We start from the raw sequence: 26,220 nt of genomic DNA on the forward strand, positions 1-26,220 counted from the left end.
CATTTTTATTTAATTGAACGGATAATTACTGGCATGTTATCGCTTTTTTTCTTCTTTTTTGCATACTTTATAAATAGCTGTGGAATTATAGATCTACTTACAAATATGTTTTATTTGATAGAAGACCGATCACTTGCTGTTTTAGAAATTTTATATCATTCTTTGGTAGACTTTCGGAGAGCGAATCTATGTCATAAATACCAGTTATACAATTTCAATGGCCTAATAGCATTTGTGAATCTATATTAATTTTTTATTTTTTTTTGAATTTCTTATGCCTAAACCCCACATGGAGAGATCTCTGTTCGACTGACGTTCAAAAAAAAAACAACAACAACAAATTATGCGGTGTCCACTTCGTATTATTAACGAAGTTGTGTACATTCTGAAAAAGTATGCAGAAACGTTAAAATCATATCAAATAGACAAACAGGCTATTAAATTGATTTAACTTGTTCAAACGACAATAATTTAACTATATAATTATCTATATTGTATTTCTATCAGTTATATGAACTGAACGTACTAGAAAGGCGCTATATTTTGTAATCAAAGCAGTACTTTTACATTGTGCCCCAACTGTTTTCACTATCTTGACATACATTTTGCATGCCGTATAGAGTTATAAGCTTCCTTTTGAATGCCACATTCCATGGAATGGAAAAAACTGATGACTTAACTTTGTTTGGGGCCGTATGCATATCCTTGATATCCGTTTTGTAAGACAGAAAGATAATGTGGCTCGGTCAAAAGTAAAATATTTTGACGTTTGGATTTCTCCTTATTTCGAGCTATTTAAACTTAAAGTAAATACTGGCAACACTAAAGTTCTTATTGTTTCAAAAGGGAAATATGTAATGGATACAATACGAGTTTTTCTTCAAAAGTGTCTTCTTACAGACGTAAGAAGACACTTCGCTAGGATAAACAACAAATTGTCCGAGGCGAAGCCGAGGATAAATTGTTGTTTGTCCTAGCGAACTGTCTTCTTCACGTCTGTAAGAAGACACTTTTAAAGAATCAAAGCGCTGAAAGCGCTGAAAGCACTGCTGGGGGCGCATTATGTTGATTGTATAGTGGTCTATTGTTACAAGCAGATGCCATTCCTACTTTCAAAGCAGAAAACACATTTTTACTCGATTATTCGATAAGAATAAGTAGAATTATCCTAGTCATCTGAACGTCGGCGTCTATCACCTCAATTTTTCCCGAAGTCCATTGACATATGGCATTAAAACTTTGCACACTTGATCCAGATCAGGCACCCATATGTTAAAGATTGCCTATGGCTTCAAGATATTTTCGTATTCCATAGACATCTGGCTTTGAAATAAATTGAAATTTTATACATTTCTTTGCGAGCATACTAGCTAGGACTCTCTCCAATGCTTATATCTGTAGAATGGGTTTTAAAAAAAATTTTGGTCCTTTTGTGAACTTGAATATTTTAAATAACCAAGGTTCTTCTATTGTCAAGCACTAAGCATATAGTTGAGTGTGCTGTCCTACCAACAGCTATTGTTCGCATACCTTGTGAAATATAACTCCTTCAAACTTTTGTTCAGTTATTATTATACTAACACAAGAACTGTCTGAGGACAGTAAGGCTCGACTATTCGAAAAAAGTTGTCACAAGGGTGTTTATATTATACTAACACAAGAACTGTCCGAGGACAGTAAGGCTCGACTATTCGAAAACAAGAGCACCGCTAGGCGGAGCATTATATGCCCGAAAGTGTTTTTATTTTTTAGTAAAGATGAAGCATTTGTAAGACATGGGACTAAAATAAAGTATTACCTCCTTCAAATAACAATCCTCCTTTGAAGTTTCAATATTGTGGTCCAAATGGAACTTTAAGTTATGTCCCAGAAACTGTTTTCAATTCTAAGGTAAAAGTGACCTTGACCTTGTGACCCCAAAATCATTAGGGGTCTTTTACCCAATATGGACACTCATACTATGAAGTTTAAACACAGTAGGCCAAATGATACTTAAGTTATATTCCGAAAACTGTTTTCAGTTTTAAGGTAATAGTGACCTTGACCTTGTGACCCCAAAATCAATAGGGGTCTTCTACCCAATATAGACAATCATCCTATAAGGTTTGAATATTGTGGGCTAAATGGAACTAAAGTTATGCTCAAGAAACTGTTTTCAATTTCTAAGTAATAGTGACCTTGACCTTTGACCTTGTGATCCCAAAATCAATAGGGGTCTTCTACCCAATATGGACAATCATCCTATGAAGTTTGAACACTGTGGGCCAAATAGAACTTAAGTTATGCTCCGGAAACTGTTTTCAGTTCTAAGGTAATAGTGACCTTGACCTTTGACCTTGTGACCCAAAAATCAATAGGAGTCTTCTACCCAATATCGTCAATCATCCTATGAAGTTTGAACACTGTGTGCCAAATGGAACTTAAGTTATGCTCTGGAAACTGTTTTCAGTTTTAAGGTCATAGTGACCTTGACCTTTGACCTGTGACCCCAAAATCTAAAGGGGTCTTCTACCAAATATGGACAATCATCCTATGAAGTTTGAACACTGTAGGACAAATGGAACTTAAGTTATGCTCCGGAAACTGTTTTCAGTTTTAAGGTCATAGTGACCTTGACCTTTGACCTTATGACCCCAAAATCAATAGGGGTCTTCAACCCAATATGGACAATCATCCTATGAAGTTTGAGTATTGTGGGCCAAATGGAACTTAAGTTATGCTCCGGAAACCAAATTGCTAACGTTTTCAGTTTTAAGGTCATAGTGACCTTGACCTTTGACCTTATGACCCCAAAATCAATAGGGGTCTTCTACCCAATATGGACAATCATCCTATGAAGTTTGAATATTGTGGGCCAAATGGAACTTAAGTTATGCTCCGGAAACCAAATTGCTAACGGACGGACGGACGGACGGACAGACGGACGGACGGACGCCAGGGGGTATAACATAATATGTCCGAAATTCTTTCGGGCATATAAAAAGTTGTCACAAGGGTGTTAATTGAGTATAAAAATGCTTACCTATGAATACATAAAACTGACCGAAAAGGTACAAAGGCTTGGATTAAGATGTTTTATCAAGTAAATCACTGCTTTATTATCATGAATGCATAAAATTGTCCCAAAAAAGGCACAAACCCTTCAGTAGTTATGGAGATAACATGCTTACAAGCAAAACTTTACCATTAATTTCTAAGTTGAAAAAGAGGAGAAAAATCAGCCCAAATGCTAGATAAAATTATGGATCTTGGTCAGTAACCTACATGTACAATTATGACCCTAAATGCATGTGAAGTATTAATATTGTAGGCAGAGTTATTCAACTTGTCAATCTGATGTACATTGTTACTATAAATAACTATTGTAAGTTTCAATTGAATATCTCGAGCAATAATCGAGATATTTGACTTTATAATAAACTTTAACCAACGCAGACGCGGACGCTGGGTTACTACAATAGCTCTCATATTTTTCAAATAATCGAGCTAAAAACCACGAAGTCATGGTTGAGACCATATAGTTATTCCATATATAAATATATATGTATATATCATGGAAAACATTTCAAGATAATACAATGGATTGTAGTGTATAACACGAAAATCAGTGTACTTTAACTGTATTTATTCCAATAATCATACAAACATCTGTAAATAACTGGAACAACATATTTCTTAAATACAAGAGCGATCAGTAATCACATGTGTCGCCTCATGATGGACAATTTCATGTTGGGTCAAATTTTGTGACAGACGGACAGTGCACAACTAGACTTGGTACTGATCATTCCTGTAAAGTTTGGATAAAATTGCACCAGTAGTTAATGAGGAGTAGTCCGGACAAGCTTTTGCGTATCTGGCAACACACAGAAAAAACACCTTTTTATCAAGGGCCATAACTCGGCCAAAAATCATTCAACCAGAAAACCCGTGCAATATGCGCAAGGACTTGAGCTATAGATCAATCCTGTAAAGTTTCATTGAAATTGCATTAGTTGTATAAGAGAAGTAGTCCAGACAAACTTTAAAAATAAAAATTATTAAAGGGCCATAACTCTGACAAAAATCATTGAACCGGAAAATGCTGACAATATGCACAACTAGACTTGGTACTGATCATTCCTGTAAAGTTTGGATGAAATTGCACCAGTAGTTTATGAGGAGTAGTCCGGACAAGCTTTTGTGTATCTGGCAACACACAGAAAAAAACACCTTTTTAGCTCGACTTTTCTATGAAAAGGGGAGCTATCCTACTCGCCCCGGCGTCGGCGTCGGCGTCGGCGTCGGCGTTAGCGTCGGCGTTAGCGTCGGCGTTGGCGTCACACCTTGGTTAAGTTTTTCGTACCACCCCACTTTATTTCAGAAGTATTACAAGTATGGCTTTGAAACTTACCATACTTGTTCACCATCATAACCTCCATCTACAGACAAGAGTACATAACTCTGTCAAGGTTTTTGACAGAATTATGGCCCTTTTTTGACTTAGAAAGTGTATTGAGCTTGGTTAAGTTTTTTGTACCACCTCACTTTATTTCAAAACCATTGGAGGTATTGCTTTGAAACTGACCATACTTGTTTACCATCACGACCTTCATCAACAGACAAGAGGACATAACTCTGTCAAGGTTTTTGACAGAATTATGCCCCTTTTTGACTTAGAAAATACATTGAATATGGGTAAAATCCACTTATTGCCTTAACCCTTTGAGATATTGCTTTGAAACTTTTAATGCTATTTCACATCATTACCCCCATCTGTACGCAAGAGAAGGTAACTCTGTCAAGGATTTGTTTTAAAAATTAAGGCCTTTTATCGACTTAGAATCTTGGTTAAGTTTTTAGTACCAGTCCACTTTTTTGACTGAACTGTTTGAGATATTAATTTGAAAGTTGGAATACTTGTTTACAATCATGATTCCCAAACATGTCCAGGAGAAGGTAATTCTGTCAAAGATTTTATTTGAATTATGGCCCTTAACTGTCAATGTTTTGTATTATAGGCAAGCACTAAAAAACTTAAAAAATCTAAAAAAATTCATTCCTATCCACTTGTTCACTTTACCATAAATTATGTCATATAAACATTGCTGTAATATTCAAGGGTATCAAACAACTAGTTCACTTTAAAAATACAGAGATTCTTGTATTGCCTTTTACTGCAAAAACTTTTTTTATTGGCAAGCAATAAAAAAGTCGAGCGCGCTGTCTTACGGACAGCTCTTGTTATCAAAGGGCCATAACTCGGCCAAAAATCATTTAACACGAAAACCCGTGCAATATGCGCAAGGACTTGAGCTACAGATCAATCCTGTAAAGTATTATTGAAATTGCATTAGTGGTATAAGAGAAGTAGTCCAGACAAACTTTAAAATTAAAAATTATTAAAGGGCCATAACTCTGACAAAAATCATTGAACCGGAAAATGCTGACAATATGCACAACTAGACTTGGTACTGATCATTCCTGTAAAGTTTGGATGAAATTGCACCAGTAGTTTATGAGGAGTAGTCCGGACAAGTTTTGTGACGGACGGACGGACAGACAGACGACGGAGAAGTGATCCCTATATGTCGCCACTACTCCGTAGAGGCGACACAAAAACCATACAAAAAAAAACAAAAACTGATGATGACAGAACGGGGTATCACTTTATGCCTATATAATTTTTTTGCTCAAGTGATTTTTTTTCCGAAGAGCTACATGTGAAATTGCTGCCAAATATACATAGGTAAAAACTATTTCAAAGCTGCATGCATTCATATAAATATATTTTAAAAAATTCAAACTTGATTGAATAAAAAAAAAATTCAAGGATAGCCCAAACTTGTTAATTATAAAAAAATATATATACAGAATATTATGTTGTAGTAGCTCTCTGGGGCTTTGTATTTTGCTACGAGCAGCGGTGGGAAATTGATATCTTGCGAGACCAAAGGGCGAGCTAGATATCAATTTTCCAACATTGCAAGTAGAAAAATGCATAGCCTCAGAAAGCTACTACAACATAATTTTCCTTTTATAATATACCTTTTCGTTTGAAGTATAAATGATTTTCATTATACTACACTTATATTCATTATACTACACTTATATAAGAAATTTCAGAAAAAGAAATGTAGCTGTCAAGAAATAAATTATGACTGACAGATGAATACCTAATTTGTGCAAAACCAGCCACACCATTTTATTATTTTGGTTGCCGTTTCCATATACTACGTTATACACAGCTAAGATCAGAACCAACGTCAAAAATAGTCCAGTCAATTCATATATGGTACTGTATTTGTCTCATACATAATACGAATTTTCTAACCGTTGAAGCCTATTTGCGTTTCAAGATTATCCTGTGTTTTAGGAAGAAAATTTATAGGTATATAATAAATGCTGTCATTGACATTTCTTATGTTTATATTTATTTTATGTATTTCTTGCAATCCTATTTATAGCTACAAATTCTATGAATTAAAATAGAAAATGAAGATAGCATGCAGACGGTGTTGATATTGTGTGATAAAAATTTAAAGATCATTGGAAATCATCAGAGTAACCGAATACTCGATCTGAAAAATGACCGAGTACTCGAGTATTGATATTAGTATTTGTTGCCATCCCTAAAAAAATAAAGTACTTGACAAGATCAACTAACATCTAAATAAACAAGAGTGCCATGATGGCCCTGAAGTCGCTCACCTGTATATAGGCCCCCGGAGCGGGGCCAGATTAAACCCCAGGGCTTTTATTTGAACAAACTTGGTAGACACCCATTAGAAGATATTTCATGCTTAACATCTAAGGTCTACCTGGTCAAGTTTTTTTCTTTACACATATAGTTAAAAACAATGACACACCTGGGGCAGGGCCAGTTTTGACCCAAGGGCTTTTATTTGAACAATCTTTGTAGACACTTACTAGAAAAAGTTTCATGCTTAATATCTAAACTCTAGCTATTCGGGGTTTTTCAAAGAAGACTTTTAAGTTTTTGCTATACACATATAAGGAAAATCAATGTCAGCCCGGGCGGGGCCAATTTTGACCCCAGGGCTTTTATTTGAACAATCTTGGTAGACACTCATTAGAAGATGTTTCATGCTTAATATCTTAGCTCTAGCTCTTTGGGTTCTTTAAAAGAAGATTTTTTAAAGTTTTAATTATATGCATATAGGGAAAATCAATGACCCCCTGGGGCAGGGCCAATTTTGACCCCAGGGCTTTTATTTGAACAAACTTGGTAGACACCCATTAAAAGATGTTTCATGCTAAATATCTTAGCTCTAGCTCTTTGGGTTCTTTAAAAGAATTTTTTTTAAGCTTTTACTATATGCATATAAGTAAAAAAATGACCCCCTGGGGCGGGGCCAATTTTGACCCCATGACTTTTATTTGAACAAACTTGGTAGACACTGATTAGAAGATGTTTCATGCTAAATATCTAAGCTCTAGCTTTTTGAGTTTTTTAAAAGAAATTTTTTAAAGTTTTTACTATATGCATATAGGGAAAATCAATGACCCCCAGGGGCGGGGCCAATTTTGACCCCAGGTCTTTCATTTGAACAGTCTTGGTAGACATCCATTAGAACATGTTTCATGCCAAATATCTAAGCTCTAGCTCCTTGGGTTTTTTAGAAGAAGATTTTTAAAGTTTTTACTATATGCATATAGGGAAAATCAATGACCGCCTGGGGCCCCGTCAATTTTGACCCTAGGGCTTTTATTTGAACAATCTTGGTAGACACTCACTAGAAGATGTTTCATGCCAAATATCTAAGCTCTAGCTCTATGGGTTTTCTAGAAGAAGATGTTTAAAGTTTTTTCTTTTGGTTGCCATGGCAACCAGAGTTCTGCATGGAATGGAATTCTTTGAACAACTTTGTTAAGGCTTCACACAAGGAACATCCCTGTGAAGTTTCATTATGATCTGCCTTATGGTTTCAGAGGAGATGTCGTTTGAAAAGTGTGAACGGACAACGTACGACGGACGACGTACGACGGACGACGGACGAAGAGTGATCCTAATAGCTCACCCTGAGCATATGCTCAGGTGTGCTAAAAACTTTGAAAACAGAATTAATTATTTTGAAAAATTCACTCTGAGCTGTATTATTTAAAATGGGTGTTCAAACACATTGAAAACATTGATAAGTCATCTCATGTTCTTGGTGATGAAGTGGTGCCTCAATATAGTTATCACTGCAATCTATCTTCCCTCATAACTCCTACTATTACTGTATCTGTCAAACAAGCATCTCTGTTTTCTGAAATAGAGTTTTGAAAAAGTTTATTGCTGAACGAGATATTCCATACTTGTATGTTAACTTTTTTTCAGCATTTTTCTGTTAGAATTACTCTGATTTATAAAGGTATAAAACCAAACTAGAAATGTGACATCATGCCACGGATGCCCCCGCATGCAGCCAAAATTTCAGGTGCATTAATTATTTTTTTTTCATTTTAAGTTCAAAGCCCTTAAAACTTTTCAATGTTAACACAAACCATTTTCATACAATGTTCAAGGCACTGAAATGATTCAGTCTTAACCTTTTAAAATAGCATATTGCATATTTGTAGCCAAAATAATGGCTAAAAGTATGAGAGCTGAAAACTGAAAGTTCAAAATTTTTCCAAAATTCAGGAAAGATAAGTTTGTCTAAAATCATTGAACCTCGACCAAATTCAAACTTAAACTGCTTATTCCTAAGATGTATCTATATTATTTTCAAATTGAAAGGGACATAACTCTGCCAAAAAATCATCAAACCATGACCAAATTCCAACTTGACCTGCCCATTCCTTTGACATATCCATATGTAATTTAAGTTGAATACGTAACACTGTTGGGTAGATAATGAACAGAAACTGTCAATTTCATATTATTTTCAAAGTCAAAGGGGCATTACTCTGCCAAAAATCATTGAACCATGACCAAATTCGAACTTGGCCTGGGCATTCCAAAAACATAACCATATGTAAAATTTGAGTTGAATGTGTTGTACCATTGGGGAGATAATAAACAGAAACTGAGAATTTCATATTACTTTCAAAGTGAAAGGGGCATAACTCTGCCCAAAATCATTGCACCATGACCAAATTCAAACTTGACCTGTATTTTTTTCATGACATATCCATATGAATGTGTTGTACCTTAGGGGAGATAATGAACGGAAACTGAAAATTTCATATCATTTTCGAAGTAAAAGGGGCATAACTCTGCCAAATATCATTGAACTATGACCAAATTCGAACTTGACCTGTATTTTCTCATGACATATCCATATGTCAAGTTGAGTTGAATGTGTTGTACCATTGGGGAGATAATGAACGGAAACTGAAAATTTCATATTATTTTCAATGTAAAAGGGGCATAACTCTGCCAAAAATCATCGAACCATGACCAAATTCGAACTTGAACTGTATTTTTTCATGACATATCCATATGTCAAGTTTGAGTTGAATAAGTTGTACCATTGGGGAGATAAGGAACGGAAACTGAAATTTCATATTATTTTCAAAGTAAAAGGGGCATAACTCTGCCAAAAATCATCGAACCATGACCAAATTCAAACTTGACCTGTATTTTCTCATGACATATCCATATGTCAAATTTGAATTGAATGTGTGCAACCGTTCTTAAGATAATGAACGGAAACTGATGATGACGGAATGACAGAATGACGGAAGGATGGAATGACGGAACAGGGTAACACTATATGCCCCGGCCATTACATGGCGGGGGCATAAAAATGCGCGACCAATGCCAGAGCTCAACCCCTCTGTGCATTATTTCACAAACGAGCATCTGAGTAGAACCACCGCCTTTTTTTAAAGCTAGCTGGATTGCTTTCTCTCATTAAAGAATCCATATTAAATATAATAGAACATTGATAATTGTATATCTTTAAAGGTTAGTGGTTTAGGTACATTACTTTGACTATGGACACCCCAATTAAATCTATTTATTTGCTTAGTAACACAACTTTTCAAAGTCATATAAATTTGTAAATGTGAGTGATTCTGATAATCTATATACAGCTAAGTCAAGATGAGATGATTAGATTTTACTGACTGCTTACTACATGAAGTCACTATTTCAATGTCAAATACCTTGAGGTGAAAGGAATGAAAACTTGAATTTCAAAATACAATTTAAGTGAATTACATGTCACAAATGAGCCGTGTCATGACAAAACCAACATAATGGGTTTGCAACCAGCATGGATCCAGACCAGCTTGCGCATCCGCGCAGTCTGATCAGGATCCATGCTGTTTGCTTACAAACCCTATTACAAGTAGAGAAACTGATAGCGAACAGTATGGATCCTGATCAGACTGCGCGGATGCTCAGGCTGGTCTGGATCCATGCTGGTCGCAAACCCATTATGTTGGTTTTGTCATGACACGGCTAAAATGTTTTTGCTATCGACTTTTGTTCCTACATTAACAACAGATTGCATGATGAAATGATATTGAAATAATAAATATACATTTGGCTCTTAGTGCCAAGCTTACTGATTTTAAATAAGCCTTGAGTCCTGTGTTGGCCTTTAAACATGTCAAACATTTAGAAAGTATTTATTAAGGAAAAGTGTATACAAATAATCATGTACCTCTTCATTATATGCCCATGACATTGAAAAAACATTGTGTCATCTGTTTACTTCAAGGTTAGTCACATTGACAGTATCACATTTTAGACTTTATCTCTCTTGATGCATTCTCAAAATGGGTCCTCTTAATTTCACATTCATCAATCTGACAAAAACCTCCTGAAAAAGAAAAGTTAGAAACATATGCCACTAATTATGTCAGTTTAAATGTCAAATAAATACTTTGAGAAACTATTTGGTCAAAATTGTAAATGTACAAAGATTTTCAAACCATGAACATTTCCTTTTTAACTTTCTAACATATATAATGTATGGTCTTACTTGAAGAAAATGTTTGCCCGGAACTGAACACTACCAATTTACCATCTTTTTGGTACCACTGAAAATAGATAGTAAAGGCCTTAATCTTTTTATTCTAAAATAACAGTTAAATAACATCTTAAGAAATTATGACTAATAAGCATGTCAAAAAAGTGAGAAGAGGCAATTTTTTGAGTCATTCCAAACAGAACTTATGTAGAAATGACTGACCAATACAGTTAATTCATATGTACTATTGAGCAAATGTTATTTACACAATTTATGGAAATTGTAACTAAATATGAATTCAATATTCATCACTCCACTTAGTGTGAAATAATTTATTCAAAAGACTTGCATTCAAGTATGACATAAAATGTATAAAGGTTTATGGTCAGAATAGTAAGATTCTAGTGTACCAAATTTTTGCACTATATTCATAGGCAAGCGGCAATAAATATGATCAAGACAGCTGCCATAATCAGTAGTTACTGAATCAATGAGTTGAACTGAACTGAGTACTTCCTGTATAATTTTAGCAACTGGTTTGTTTTCAGTATAATCATAATTGAAATCTCCCATTAAAATAAGCTTTTTTAAAAATTCCAGTCACTTTAAACTCTTTTGAAACAATTTCCAAAATATTGAATAGAAACCCTGAAAAATTTGCAACAGTAGCACACCTTGGAGGACAATAAACAAATCCAATAACTATGTCTTGTAAACACAGTAAAGCACATTCAATGTCAGAATGAGTAAAACAAGTAAAATGACAGACATTAATATTTTCCTTGTAATAAATTGCTATCCCATGTGAGGCCTGACCCAAATTGGAAGACAATACACGAAAACCATCTATGCTGTACTGCTCAGATAAAGGACCAGTTAATCTAGTTTCTACTTGCTGGCGTAGTGAGCGCCCTACACGGAAACCTTTAGTTGGTTGGTGTGTGTGGGATACTGGTGTATATTCAGTTTTTTTTTTTGTTAAATGATGGTATTTTATAACACAAAAGTTCAGTGTTGATGTTATTTTATTTATCTTTTTATAGTTAATTGTAAGTTTTAAATACAAAATAATTATATAGTTTACATATATATTTTTTACAGCTAGTACCTGAATTTTGCTTAAGTTAGTTTTACTTCTTTATTTTTTAAGTTAAGACTTGATGTTATACGTTTAAAATTTTAGATAAGACTTAAGATGTTGTATGTTTCCAAATTAAAATTAGACTATTAGATGTTTTAAGTTTTGAAATTATTATTAAATGTTTTTATAATTAATTTTATAAAAGCATTTTGACGAGGAAATGCTATGTTACACATGACCTGTTTTTACCTTAATGGCCTGTATAATTATGTTTCACAGCTTCTCAGCAAACAACCAACTATGCCAAAATTGAAATCTAACAAACAAGCCTTTAATCACACACCTGAAATAAAACCTTTTCTTATATATACAATATTTCTTTTAATTTATTACAATCTTCAACGAAACATTAAGAAATATTGATAAAGTAAAATGTTCATTTTCATTTCCTGTATTTTCAATGTAAATATTCATTTTTCATTGCATATTTTCACAAGTGTCTCCTAAATTTAGCCTACACACAATAGACTGTAAAGAATAATAGGGCAATTTCTTTATAATTTCAAGTATTTATAGTCGAAACAGTCCTTTTTAAAGGCATATATAAGGCTAAGTTGAATGTTGCATGTCCAGATATGATTGACTAACAATTGTTAAAGTGAGTAATAATTGTCGGAATAGCTCAATCGGTAGAGAACATAGCTCAAGGTTACCAGATTTCAAAAAAGTTTTTATTAATTTTGTTCTGACATGTCAGGAACAACTTGATATTTAAATGTGTCTTTCATTTGATTGATTTTTTGTTACCTATCTTACATTTTCATTGAAGTATCTTTATCTTCTTAAAAATTATGCCCCAAATCTCATTTCTTTCTCTTTTTTTTAACCTTTTTTCATGAATTTATGAATATTTTTCAACAGATTTTGAAAGAATCAAAAAATACAACATTGTTAAGCATATATAACTGTTGTCAGGGAAATAAGTTATGTTTCATCAAAAATAAACTTGAATAGAAAATAGAACAGTTTCCACCTGTAGTTTGGAACCACTAACTGAATTCACTTTTATATCAATATTATGCAGTCTTAAAACTTACTTCACTACTAAGTCAAATGATTTATTATCTCATACAATGTAATTACATTTAGTATAAGTTTTATGGTAATAATGTGGTTAATCACTTGCAGTTAATCAAGGCTCGACAAATCGCACTTGTCCGCTCATAAATGATAAATACGAGTAAAAATGACTCCGGACAAGTTAATCTCCCAGAAATGCCGTCCTGCAGGACGTGTGAAATTTCTAGCATAAATAAATCAAATTTCTATTCAATTCTTTTGAAACCATTTTCAAGTTTCACTAGTAAAGACAGAGCACAAAATAATTCCTGTGTGTTTGATGGACAAAACTGATGTTGATTTGTTGAATGCAACGCTTAATTCTGTCTGATTCTATTTTGTAAAAACTTACTAAAAGCTCGTGCTGGCGATTCCATTATGTTCCACAAAATATTTTAAAATGTCACAATGCAATATTTGGCAAATGTTTGGCCAGAAAGGAGTAAGTGAAACAGTGTCTTCAAAAAAGAAAAATTGTCTTCAAAAAAAGAAAAATGAGTCAGAACATGTAGGAAATCTATATTTTTTAAGCATTGTTGTTGTTGTTTTTCCGTTTTTTCAATTCCTGATATATTATTTGTAGTATTTGTAACTATTATCTATTCTATTTGTAATAAGCCAGCATTTTACCCTTATAAAACTATTTATGTTCCCAATAAAAAAGACAGCAAATTTTCAAATGTTTTATTTTTAAAGTCCAAAATTACTGTCAAAATTCCCATCAAAAATTGGCATATATAAAATGGATGATTTCATATTGATAAGTGATATGTGATAAAAACCAAGTATAACTACATCTGACAGAGCAATATTTGTACCTTAAGTTCATTTTATACTTCTGAACATTATTTATGTACATGTACTCATTTTTTCAATCCAATAGGAAAATAAATATATTATGCCAATGGTCAGGGTTCTTTCAAATTTGAAAGACCCTGGCATGGTTTAAACTTTAAATGTGTATGAATATTAATGCATAATTCTCATGTCTTCCTGGATAAAATTCAAAATTAACCATGTGGCATGAATACCTGTCAGTTATGTAGTATCAATTTGAGTCAAAACGCATTTTCAAAAAAAAAATGTACTGGTAGCGTTTAGATGTTATCCGGAACTAAGCAAATGTCAGGGTTTTTTCGATGCTAATCCCCTAGTGTATATCTAGCTTTAAAATTAACAAGATATGTTTGTAAAACATGTATGCCCCCGATCAGCAGCCAATAAGTTATGTGATAAGGTTATTATGCATGACTTCTGACCCAGTGATCAAACAAGGGTTATCAAGTATCTACTGGTCATGACCTTAACCTTTCACCCCTTAAGCCAAAACTCAATAGGGGTCATCTGCTGGTCACGACCAATCACCATACCAAGTTGAAGTTCCTACGCCTAAGGGTTCTTTCGTTATTGATCGGAAACCGTTTTTACCTAAGAGGTCAATGTGACCTTGACCTTTGACCCCTTGACCCCAAAATCAATAGGGGTCATCTATTGATCATGACCAATCACCATATCAAGTTTGAAGTTCCTACGCCTAAGGGTTCTTTCGTTATTGATCGGAAACCGTTTTTACCTAAGAGGTCCAATGTGACCTTGACCTTTTGACCCCTTGACCCCAAAATCAATAGGGGTCATCTACTGATCATGATGACCAATCACCATATCAAGTTTGAAGTCCCTAGGCCTAAGGGTTCTTTCGTTATTGATCGGAAACTGTTTTTACCTACAAGGTCAATGTGACCTTGACCTTTGACCCTTAACCCAAAATCAATAGGGGTCATCTGCTGGTCATGACCAATCACCATACCAAGTTTGAAGTTCCTAGGCCTTAAAGTTCTTTAGTTATTGATCGGAAACTGTTTTTGCTTACAAGGTCAATGTGACCTTGACCTTTGACCCCTTGACCCAAAATCAATAAAGTTCATCTACTGGTCATGACCAATCACCATACCAAGTTTGAAGTTCCTAGGCCTAAGGGTTCTTTAGTTATCACTCGGAAACCATTTGGTCTACGGACCGACGGACCGACAAGTGCAAAGCAATATACCCCCTTTTCTTCGAAATGGGGGCATAATTAATTGCATGGAAAAATGCTCTAAAAGTGTCCGGTTGATGGCCCCGATCCCACGGTGCATATCCATATCGGTACCCTCTTTGGGAAATCGACTGAAACGGTACCCTATTTGCACATGCACAGGTCATTCTCTGCTTAAAACAAACCAGCGATGGATAACAATCCAGTAAAATTTCATTGTAATAAGGAAAAGAGGTATGACACTTAGAAAACATATAAACCATGGAACACTAGAATGTTTTATTTAAGTGCTGATATGCCATGTGTCCGTCTTTCATGTACTGCAACTTCAACATAAGCTACAAAAAATGACATGTCTTGCCTCTTCCATTACCTCGACATACTTTTTTGGCTGCAATGAGGTGATGGACAAGGCAAGACATGTCGATTTTTTGTAGCTTAATTATGAAGTTTTTGCAGTACATGAAAAACGGGCAAATTCACTTTATTATAAAACATCGTATCAAGAAAAATTTATAAAAAAAAAATTACTTTGTAAAATATAGGTCATATCCGGTTTTTAAAGTCATATCCGCGGATATGACTCATATCCGGTATTAAGACATACCGCACGATTTGACGACGATTTCGCCACTGATAAATGCAAAACAAGCAAAGTTATTCAACAGTTAGGTAAAAGGGAGATAAGGTTTTTGTAATATAAAACTTACAACTCGTTTTAACACGTGGAACTTCTATATTAACAGCAAATCTTCTCAATCTTTCACGGATGAACTTGTAAACAATGGCGATTGCTAGGGCGAAAATAGTTCGTATTCATACGCATGCAATGTTTTTCTTAAATTTACACTTATAAATAAATGAAGCATTAGGCCCTATAAGCTTTAAAGTTAGCTGATCCGAAATCCGTATTCCATTACTTGCTAAATTTTTGAGTTCTATGACACTTAGTTAACTTTTGACAACATGTAATTTGTACTATATTTATGCAAGTACTTTGGCTATGACTGACCGCTGGCGTAGTAATATTAAAATCGCGTAAAGCAAAAATATACATACAATTTTAAAAGACGATTGCAAAATTTAGTACATAATTGGCCAGTCAATTTTAAAATAGATGGAGAACTATGATTTTGGGAGTTACTGCGAAGTTTTGGAACTATTTTGCTTAGCTTAGGTAGGTGACTAATTGTGTTCAAACCATAGTAAATCTGAATTTGTCGTTATTCCATTGGGGGCGCATGCGCAATGCGCCCCCAAAAAAACGAGTAACTGTATCCGACTTATACGGCGTTTAAGTGTAAAGAACAGATAAATTAATAAACTCATTTAATTTTAAATAGATCTAATTGAAATTAAATGTATGTTCACGTTGAAAATATAAAACTATAGAAACTATTTGCATGGCCTTTTAGCTTTTGTAAGCAAATTGTATTCGCACGGAATTTTCGTGCACTTATTTCAATCGGACAGAATTCACTTTCATTCATAATAAACACTGTTAAAATGGCTGCCTTTATCAGAGAGATTTTTTATGTCATTCAACATTGAAACCATCTCCGAACATGTTTTGCGTCAATGATATATGGATAACGTTTTGGACCCCAAATTTGGTAAGTTTCCCTTTTCACATGCTTAGCTTAACGCAATAATCAGCTGTATATGGCCGATGATTTATGTGTGTGTGTGGGGGGGGGGGACAGTAAATGTTTCGTCAATGCTAAAATCAACAGTTACAATACTCCTGGAAATGGCCATCCAATTTATTTGATTCATTTCTCGATGAACTGAATTTACCAATGAGTTGCGCTATCTGGGTCGCTACAATTTTCCGTCAGTTTCTATAGTGTCCTGTTTGAGGCAGTTAAAATATCGCCTGTTACGATTTAAAATTGACTAAATCTCTTGTTTTAGCTCGACTACTCACAAAATAGGGAGAGCTATTGTAATTGTGAATTTTGACAGAACTACGGCAATTTTTGAAGATAAAAATTCTACATTATTCAGGCTTTTGTTTTACTATCAAGCACTGAGACTAGTCAAACGCACTGGCTATTGTTAATGGATAAGTTAGGGAAATTAAACATTCTCGTTAATATTAACACTGGTAATAAGTTACAGTTCATGAAAATTAAGGTTAAAACTGCTTGCTTCAAGATGAGTCAAAATATTTCAATAAAATCAAACATCAGAAATGTGTACTATGATTTAAGGAAAAGTAAAATGATGCAAGTTTTAAGTAATACATGTTTTACAAGTTATATGCGGTTAAGGACTGATTTTTCAGTATTCACAACTATATTTCTATTGCGTTACTAACGCAGTAAGGCATATTTATGCATATTTTGACCACTGTTTGGTACTTTACGTGGGCTGTAAGTGCCATTGATAATGTGTAAATCGCTTCCTTTATATTAAACATTCAAATACATTTTCAAAATTTTCATGAAAATTAGCATGAATCTGGAGGCGTGCTGCTTTAATCATCGCGAAGATTTTTACATTTTGATTCGCACCAGGATTTAAGTATGAGAAAGTATAAGCATGAGACAAATTCAACGTTGTATAGCGCGAAAAATTTCTTGCGAGAATGTAAAATATTGCCACTTTTTCTATGAAAATACAGAAAGAGGGGTAAGACTTTAGAAAAAAAAATAGCATGTCAATAGGAGACCTTCAACTGGCCGAAGCAGGACACCATATATTTCAACTGTATTAAATCCACATGGAAAGTAACGGTTATTTAAAAGTTTATTTAAAGTTTAATTTTAATGCAAAGTTCATTAAAACTAATAGATATATTTGTGACCAAGCTAGAAAAGCTATATTTGCTGTACTTAAAACATCCAGGACTCTTTGTCTTGATATAGATTTAAATTGCAACTTTTTGAGTCCATTGTCACTACTATTGTGTTATATGGTAAAGAAATGTAGAGTGTAGGTAACATTTATATTGTAAAACAGATTCATTTGAAATATCTTAAACTCATAAGTAATGTTAAAACCTGCACTCCTAGTGTTGTGGTGTTTGGGGAGCTTGGTATTCTACAAATTGAGTGTGTCATGAAATGTAGAGGCCTAAATTTTTGGACAAAATCATGAATTCAAAACTTGATAAAGTATGTAATATTATGTACAAACTAATATTTGAATTGAATTGTCAAAATGTATATCACTCCCCATGGATAGCTTATGTTAAAAAATCATTGCAACAGCTTGGTTTTGGTGAATACTGGATAATCTGCGTCGTCACCTTATTTTAAAAATATCGTCAAAAGTAGAATCAAAGACAAATGTGTTGGGGTGGCATGGACATGTGTTAAACTCTAGTAAGTTTATCACTTACAGAGCTCTTTTTAGTCTTCGTTTGGGTTAGTTCCCTATACTAAACTTTTACCAAGAAATCTAGCCTTGGCGCTGTGTTGATTTACATGTAGCAAACCTAAACTCCCTATTGAAAAAGGTTACATAAATGTGGATCATAATTTAAGATATTGCAATCTCTGTCCCAATAATTCATCATAAGGCGATGAGTTTTATTATATTTTTCAGTGTGCTCATTTTAACATTTATCGTAAAAAGTACTTACCTTCTAATTTACGAAGAGGCAACATGTTTAATTGACAGCAATTATTTGAAAGTACATATAGAACGGTATTAGTCAACCTGTCTGTTTTAACACATAAGATCTATTGTGAAATAATTTTTACCACCTTGTGAGTCTCTATTGTCAAGCATTGCCTTGATTTCATTATTATTATTTTTTATTATTCAATTTTTATTATGTTCATCTTTATGGTCTAATGGTATTTGAAATCCCATTACAAAACTTCCTATAATGTCAATGAGACGAGTTATAAGGGCATGGTGTGGTTACAATATGAGTTGTCATGGGCCCCAAGTTGTGATCATGCTATGGCAGCTCGGCATGTCATTTGTGTTTTTGTTATTTTTGTATTTAGCATGCTAATTAGTATGTCCACACATGTTGATGCTCGTTTGCTTTTGAAATGTGCTACTTATAATATTGATACTAATATGTGAAAAAGATGCTTGGTTGTTGAGCCATCATCGGATACGACCCTGATAAAATTGGTCATGAGTAAACGATGTACTGTTTGAATTTTTTAGATGCCGTATAGTTTGCAAGGTATAACTTTACACAAATATATGTTGTCGATATTTTTCATTACCTTTGCCCCAGTGTAGATAAATCTTCCATATCTGCAGGATTTGATACATTCTGTTACGTTCATATTCCTTTCCGTCTCTTTATATGGTATATAATTGATAGATTCTCCAAATTTATCTCTGTAACATCCGATAAATCCGGGTAGGTCTGAAAATGCTGAAATAGAAATATGAAATATTAACATGGTTGATTTATTCCCTTTACTTTACTCCCGGTAAAGCTTTTTTCAGGCATCTTCAACTAAATATTTATTGATCAATACAACAGTGAATGATCTATTATCAGTACCATACAGCATAGAAATCGTTTGCATAACAAACTGATTTCAAAACTTATGTTAAATTTTATATCACGAATTCAACTACATCTAATCCCTATTTCCACCTAACGAATTCGAAAAATAAACGTTAATTCGTTAAAGATAAAATAAGATAAGATAAAAGATTGATATGATCGTCAATTCACGTATATAAGATTCTAAAACGTGTTTTCTGGGATCTGGAATCATTCAAGAAGTTCAAATTGTGGAAACGTGAATTTGTTACGTTAAAATCATAAATTTAACAAATTAAAAATCACTAAGTTTAAATGGCAGAAGTTATCGTGATTTCACGGAAACCAATTTATGATAAAGGAAGATTCGTAAAATTCTTTTTTGCTTTTTGGTTTGTTTCTTGGTTGATTGGCTATTAGCAACAAATGGTTGCATGAAGCATAAGTGGTCTTCACTAAAGAAATCTTTAAAAGTTTTGCAATATACTTCGTAGCAGATATGGGCCTTCTTATGTTTTTCAATGTTAATTATCTGGGAATATTGTATGCTCTTGAAGTAATTTTCACATGAACTTTTTCCATTATCACTCTTCTTCAGGTGCGTTTGAAAGCAAGTGTCGTTTTTAAAGTACCTGGTACATTTGTTGCACAACTGCCACATGTATTCTTCCTCTGAATGTGAGTGATTATAACAGACGCATGGATTTTTGCACACATATCGCTCTTTGTTTGAATAGCTCTTTTTACATGTTACGCAGAAATAGCTCTTGGTAATCACATCAAAATGTTCGTCGTTGTAGTAGAGGTAAATGGGTTTACTACCTTTCACGCCATCGTAAATGATATCGTTAAAATGATGTGTATTTGGTAGTTGGGGAGAACAGCTTAGAATTTCACGACTTCCTCTAGCCCACATGTATACAGCGATAAACCTGCTTCTTGGTGTAGTTGTCTTTGGTAGACCATATCTACGCCTGGTGGTTTGCGCAGTTACTTTCGCTCTAGCACAGCATAACTCACCATTGTTGTTTATCTCTAACACACTACCTTTGGATTGCAATAATCTTAATATGTCTACATATGGTTTCCGTTTGTTGTATAATGTCTTTGCGAAACGCTTCGTCCACGACAAACTGTTTGTAGGACTGCAGTGCATGTTCTATTGCAGATAATATTGTCCCAACCGTTAGTTCTCGCCGCGGCAGAAATTCCAGTGTGAGGAAAGTCTCATTCTGAACTGTCAATAGACAAGTGTATCAAATCAGTGTCAGGTATCATGTATGTAATACGATCAATGATCAATGACTTGAAAATCTTTTTCTACGTTTTAAGAAAATTGAGTAGCATGATCTTGTAGTTAGTAGCGATACTTCTTAATTTTTCAATCTTATTTTCAACTAATCTATCAATGACGCAGCATTTTTTGCAGCTTAGCAGCTCCACTGCCTTCCTTGTTATTCAGATTACGTTTTGCCCTAGGTCATCTATATGTTCTTTATGTATGTGTTCATCTATGGCATTTTTTCTCGTGAACAGCTTTAAATATTTGGGACAATGCTGGTTGTTTTCGTTGTAATGTTTCTGCACATGTCTCTCTAACTTCTGTTTTCTTGGAAACGATTGCAAGAAGAATTCAAGGATTGTATTAATCTCGCTTTTATATAACAATGAAAATAAATTCCTTATATGCAAACGAGGAAAAGGCATTTGATTGGTTGAAATAACAGAGCCTATATATAAAAGTAATAAACAACATCACATCATGTGTAAGCTTTTCGCCAGAGAGTGAACATATTTACTACACAATGTCCTTTCTGTAACCAAGAGTTTAGTAGACATAAAATGTTACGACACATTAAACATAAACATAATGTGCTTGTTCTTGTGTAGTTTTTTTCACTGATTTTTTATTCTTATTTGATTTATTGTAAACCTAGGTGAAAAGTAAAAGTTTCAACAGATTTTTCCTTACAATTTGTATTGAATTTAAAAACATTTTTCTAAAATGAAAACAAATTTTATTCATTTTTTTAGATACACATTCGTTCATCCGTTTATGTTTCAAATTGTGGAAAGACAACAATGGTTAAACATTCATTGCGGAATCACAGTTTTAAAATTCAGCCTCGTGTTCAAAGGATTGTGTAGCTCTATAAACGATGGCAACCGTTATAAACATTGATACAAAGTTCTGTATTACCTTGGGTAGAGTTTTAAAGGATATTACCACTGGCATGGAAGAAGATGATTACTTTAATACAAAAATGAACATTTTACTGATTTTGGATGATTTGTTCTCTGAATCTGGCAAAGATAAATGTATTGCAGACTTGTTTACCGAAGGATCGCATCATAGATCTTTATCCGTGATTTCTATTTATCAGAGTTTGTTTGGTACAAAGGATCCTAAACAGAGAAGGAATTGTCATTATATGGTAGTGTTAAATATCCCTGTGTTGACAGTCAGTTATGAAACTGGCTCGGCAAATGTATCCCGGACAAAAATATTTACTTTTCAACCTGCCAATGCTGGCGAATTTAAAGCCGTTTACAGTAGTAAATCACAGAATAAAATGAATTAGGCAAAATTATGAAAATTTCAGAAAACATCGGTCACGTGACCCTGCAAGAACGTTTTTTCCAGTTGTGCATCATTCCGCAGTTGGAGTTCAAACAATTCACATTGAGGCTATCTTGAAGCCAGAAGAATAAAAAAAAATAGTTCCGACAATAAATCGGAAAAAAATAATGGATAATAAATGACATACATGACTGTACTTGTGACTATTGTTGTCATTATCTGACACTGATTTCGACCTGCAAAGGCATGTTAAATGGGCTGGTGCCACAGGGATCAAAAGAAACGAAAACATGAAGAAATAAGCGATTGCAAGCAGGAAGATATTTCTTTAGAAGACAATGGGACTTATGTGCAGTTATGGAAACGATCCAGCAAATCAAATGATGAAAAATTCGACAGATTGTACAACAAAAGTATCGATGAAGGAGAATAATGTGATGAAGTTCAAGACTTTGCAGAGGGGCGCATTAGGCTTCCAACGAAAATGCGATTTTAACAATAATTAACCGCTGATTGACGATTTTGTATTGCCACTTAGGAACAATGAAGTGCATATTGTGGCTCAGATTGATAAATATATTTCAAAAAGGTTATAACAAAACTTCAACTCAGCCGTAAATAAAGTATTGAAAAATACCAAAAGACTACGATTGAAGATTTATTTGAAACTGAATGACGTGAGGATGAAGAGGGGGAAACTGATGAGGAAGAAAGGGAAGAGAAAAATGCAAGTGAATAAAGAACTTTACCCCATGACTAAACTCCATTTCTACTTTTGACACTCCGTCAGCTCCGTGGAAGGAATATTCAAAGACAATATAATTTGATTCTAAACATTTTGCGGGCTTTGCTGGATCACAAAAAACTGTATAACGTGGTAAAATTTGAGAAAATTCAATATTGGTATGCAAAAAAAAAATTCGATCAAGACAAAAATATTCTACATAATCCAGTGAGAAGACGGTTACAAAGAAATCATGTGATAAGCGCCGGTAAAGACGATTAATGCATGGCTGATTTAATTGAAATGAGAAAATTCGCCGACTGGAGCAAGGGCTACTAATAGACCCTCCTGACCATACAGATGCATTCTCGAAGTATGGTCGAAGTCATTGAAATATAAAATTGCCAAAGGGGCTAAAGCTTTCAAAACAATATTCGACACATCAAACCGATCACCTGCTAAGCTGATTACTGATAAAGGTATGCTGATTTAATTCCTTTAAATAAGTTTTCAAGTACAGTCTAGTATTTCTTATAACTTTTTAGCCACCTAAGCTTGCTCAGGGTGAGATGAAGGATCGTTAAATGTCCGTCGTCCGTCGTCTGTCGTCCGTCCACATTTGCTCGTTAACACATTTTCTGTCTCATTTTTGCCTCAATCATCATCAAACTTTATCAGGATGCTTGTCTAGGTAATTGTTCAGATGAGCTCGAACATGGGTAATCTCGGCTGAAAAACAAGGTTACAGGAGCTTAAAATAGAAAAATCTTGTTAACACTCTAGTGGCTACTGTTTTTATTCAAATATCCTGGAAATTGGCTTGAAAGTTTGTTTCGATGATTTCTAGGACAAGTGTGAATATGGATCACCTTTGGTTAAAATCTAGGTCATAACACCCAAATATAGAAACACCTTGTTAACACTCTAGTGGTCTTATTTTTACTCAATTGTCATCAAACTTAGTCAGAAGGCTTGCCTAAGTAATTGCTCGGATGAGTCCGAACAAGGGTTATCTCGGATGAAAAACTAGGTCACAGGAGCTAAAAATAAAAAGTTCTTCCTAACACTCTAATGGCTACTGTTTTGATCGAAAGTTTGTTTTGATGATTTCTAGGTCAAGTTCGAACATGGATCAAGTGGGGTCAAAACTAGGTAACACTGTTCAAATATGGAAAAAAAGCCTTTCTAACACTCTAGAGGTCATATTTTTGACTAAACTGTCAACTTGGTCAGGATGCTTGTCTACGTTATTGCCCAGATGAGTTCGGTGGTATTAGTGAGCGATCTAGGGCCATCTTGTCCCTCTTGTTTCTATAATTACTTAAAATTTCGGTCTTTCTGTCAAATTATATTCTACACAGACAATTATATTTTAAGGCCAAGAGTTTAACGCCAGAGAAGTCAAATCTCCGTGATAAAGGAGGAAGTCAATTACTTTACGACAAAAAATGATACAAAGGCGTCAATATCAGAAAGGACCTTTTTGAAATATAAACACCCGAGTCATGTGTCACTTTTTGTTCAAGGACACGAGCACTTTTTAACGGTTTTAAGAGCTCACTGACAATGATAACCACACGTATCATAGAACTATCGGAATGAGACCCGTCGATGTCAATAACAAAATTCGTGGGGAAATGACATTGAAAAAATTTCTAAACATGGAAAGGCGGACATTAAACTCAAACCGTTTCAATTTAAAATTACCGACTACATTCGAATCAGTCATCATACATGTGTTTACTCGAGCGTATGACCAAACGTACACAACAGCTACAACCTACGAAAGACCGGTAGGGCCAAATCAACTTCATGAATTCCCGATTTCATCTTCACGAATTCACAATTTAAACTTCGTGAATTCCCGTTTTCAACATATGGAATTCACGATTTCAACTTCACGAATTCACGATTTCAACTTCATGAATTCACGATTTCAACTTCGATTTCAACTTCATGAATTCACGATTTAAACTTCACTAATTCATGAGTTCATCTTCATGAATTCGCGATTTCAACTTCATGAATTCACGATTTCAACTTCATGAATTCACAAGTTCAATTTCACAAATTCGTGATTTCATCTTCAAGGATTCACGATTTCAGGTTCATTAATTCAACTTTGGAAATTGAAGATTTCAATTTCACGAATTCACGATTTCGTCTTCGTTAATTCACGACTTCAACTACATGAATTCACGATTTCCACTTCATGATATCTGTGTCAAAATTTGTTAAAAATAAGTTAAAATTGTTGACCTTTTCAATACAAACAGTTATTCGTTGTTAAAGCTGAATCGTTTATCGTTATCAAAATAATAATAATATACCGATGCGTATCTTTTGATGTTGACAGCTCAAGTGAAATTTGGCCTAAAGATGTAAACAGGTTTCAACTTTCAAGTATGTACAACGATTGGACTATAGGGGTAAAAACGTCGTCTGCTTTAACATACTGTCAGAGTTTAAAACTAAAGAAGTAATGTTGTCTACTATCCCTATTTAAACATACCATTAAAACGTTTGGCGTAAACAAAATATGAGGGTTAATTAAGAAAATCAAATCGTTAACTGTCGTGACGAACCTCAGTGCGGTTCCGTAAAAATGGCGGACAAGCGGGAACATTCTAATGTGTCGTCTGCAAGGGTAGGAAAAATCGTTTGTAGCGTCCTTATCGTCACGCTCAAGAAAGCGACTCATTTTCTACTTCGTCCAATATGGCGGATTATATACAATTACAAATATTACACATATCGATCATCACAATCTTGAAGACAAAAGTTTCACATTCAGTAAAGAAATCAGCATAGCACTCACTTGTATTTCAGGAAAAGTTAATGTATCTCAGACGCACATTTGATTTGAAAAAGCAAGCATTAAATGATGTACTGTAAACGTTCCTCTAAAATCAATTCTAGCTAATAGATTCGCTCTTTATTATACAAAACTAAATTAACGTTATTTAATAACAACATCGACAACACATCGACAACAAGGATGTAAAATTATTCGATTGTAGAAATAGCAAAAATGAAATAAGCAACCTGTTAACAAAAACATCACAAGCACTTTCACTTCCTCAAACAACACAAAAATAGTTTGAAAATTATTATCATAATAGTTATTCGTAAATAATTATAAAAACAACAACATAAGCAACATCAGTTATGGTAATAATAATAACTTACGATAAACCACCTGGATTGAAAACAAAATCAGTCCGATTACAAATATTGCGGCCATTCTATCCATTCTTTCAACAATAACATTTAAGATCATTCTGTTCTATGTAACACTTTAAATA

At 34.1% G+C, this 26,220-nt stretch overlaps 1 protein-coding gene and 2 long non-coding RNA genes across 6 annotated transcripts in view; all 3 read right to left on the reverse strand.

The window, feature by feature from the left end:
- LOC132736067 (uncharacterized) overlaps positions 1 to 26,220 on the reverse strand; it is a 79,156-nt gene extending 52,936 nt beyond the window's left edge. For both annotated transcript variants that reach the window (XM_060723115.1, XM_060723116.1), the window contains exons 1-2: positions 26,105 to 26,220; positions 19,339 to 19,493 (exon numbers count right to left, since the gene is read on the reverse strand). In XM_060723115.1, the coding sequence (XP_060579098.1) occupies positions 19,339 to 19,493; positions 26,105 to 26,195 (246 nt within the window). In that variant the 5' untranslated portion in view covers positions 26,196 to 26,220. The remainder of the gene's footprint in view (positions 1 to 19,338; positions 19,494 to 26,104) is intronic.
- Positions 1,762 to 2,316, reverse strand: LOC132736066 (uncharacterized). The gene is made up of 2 exons (XR_009626541.1): positions 2,178 to 2,316; positions 1,762 to 1,901 (listed from the first exon to the last, which is right to left on the reverse strand). It is a non-coding gene; the product is annotated as an uncharacterized LOC132736066 (long non-coding RNA).
- Positions 8,049 to 15,965, reverse strand: LOC132736054 (uncharacterized). 3 transcript variants are annotated; one of them, XR_009626539.1, is made up of 4 exons: positions 15,856 to 15,946; positions 10,923 to 10,980; positions 10,602 to 10,760; positions 8,049 to 8,252 (listed from the first exon to the last, which is right to left on the reverse strand). It is a non-coding gene; the product is annotated as an uncharacterized LOC132736054 (long non-coding RNA). The 3 variants fall into 3 exon arrangements; XR_009626538.1 differs by lacking the exon at positions 15,856 to 15,946 and adding an exon at positions 12,241 to 12,334; XR_009626537.1 differs by lacking the exon at positions 10,923 to 10,980 and having other exon boundaries at positions 15,856 to 15,965.

Source organism: Ruditapes philippinarum, unplaced genomic scaffold (genome assembly GCF_026571515.1).
Source record: "Ruditapes philippinarum isolate M1 unplaced genomic scaffold, ASM2657151v2 ctg4175_1_1_1_1, whole genome shotgun sequence".
NCBI classification, from domain to species: domain Eukaryota; kingdom Metazoa; phylum Mollusca; class Bivalvia; order Venerida; family Veneridae; genus Ruditapes; species Ruditapes philippinarum.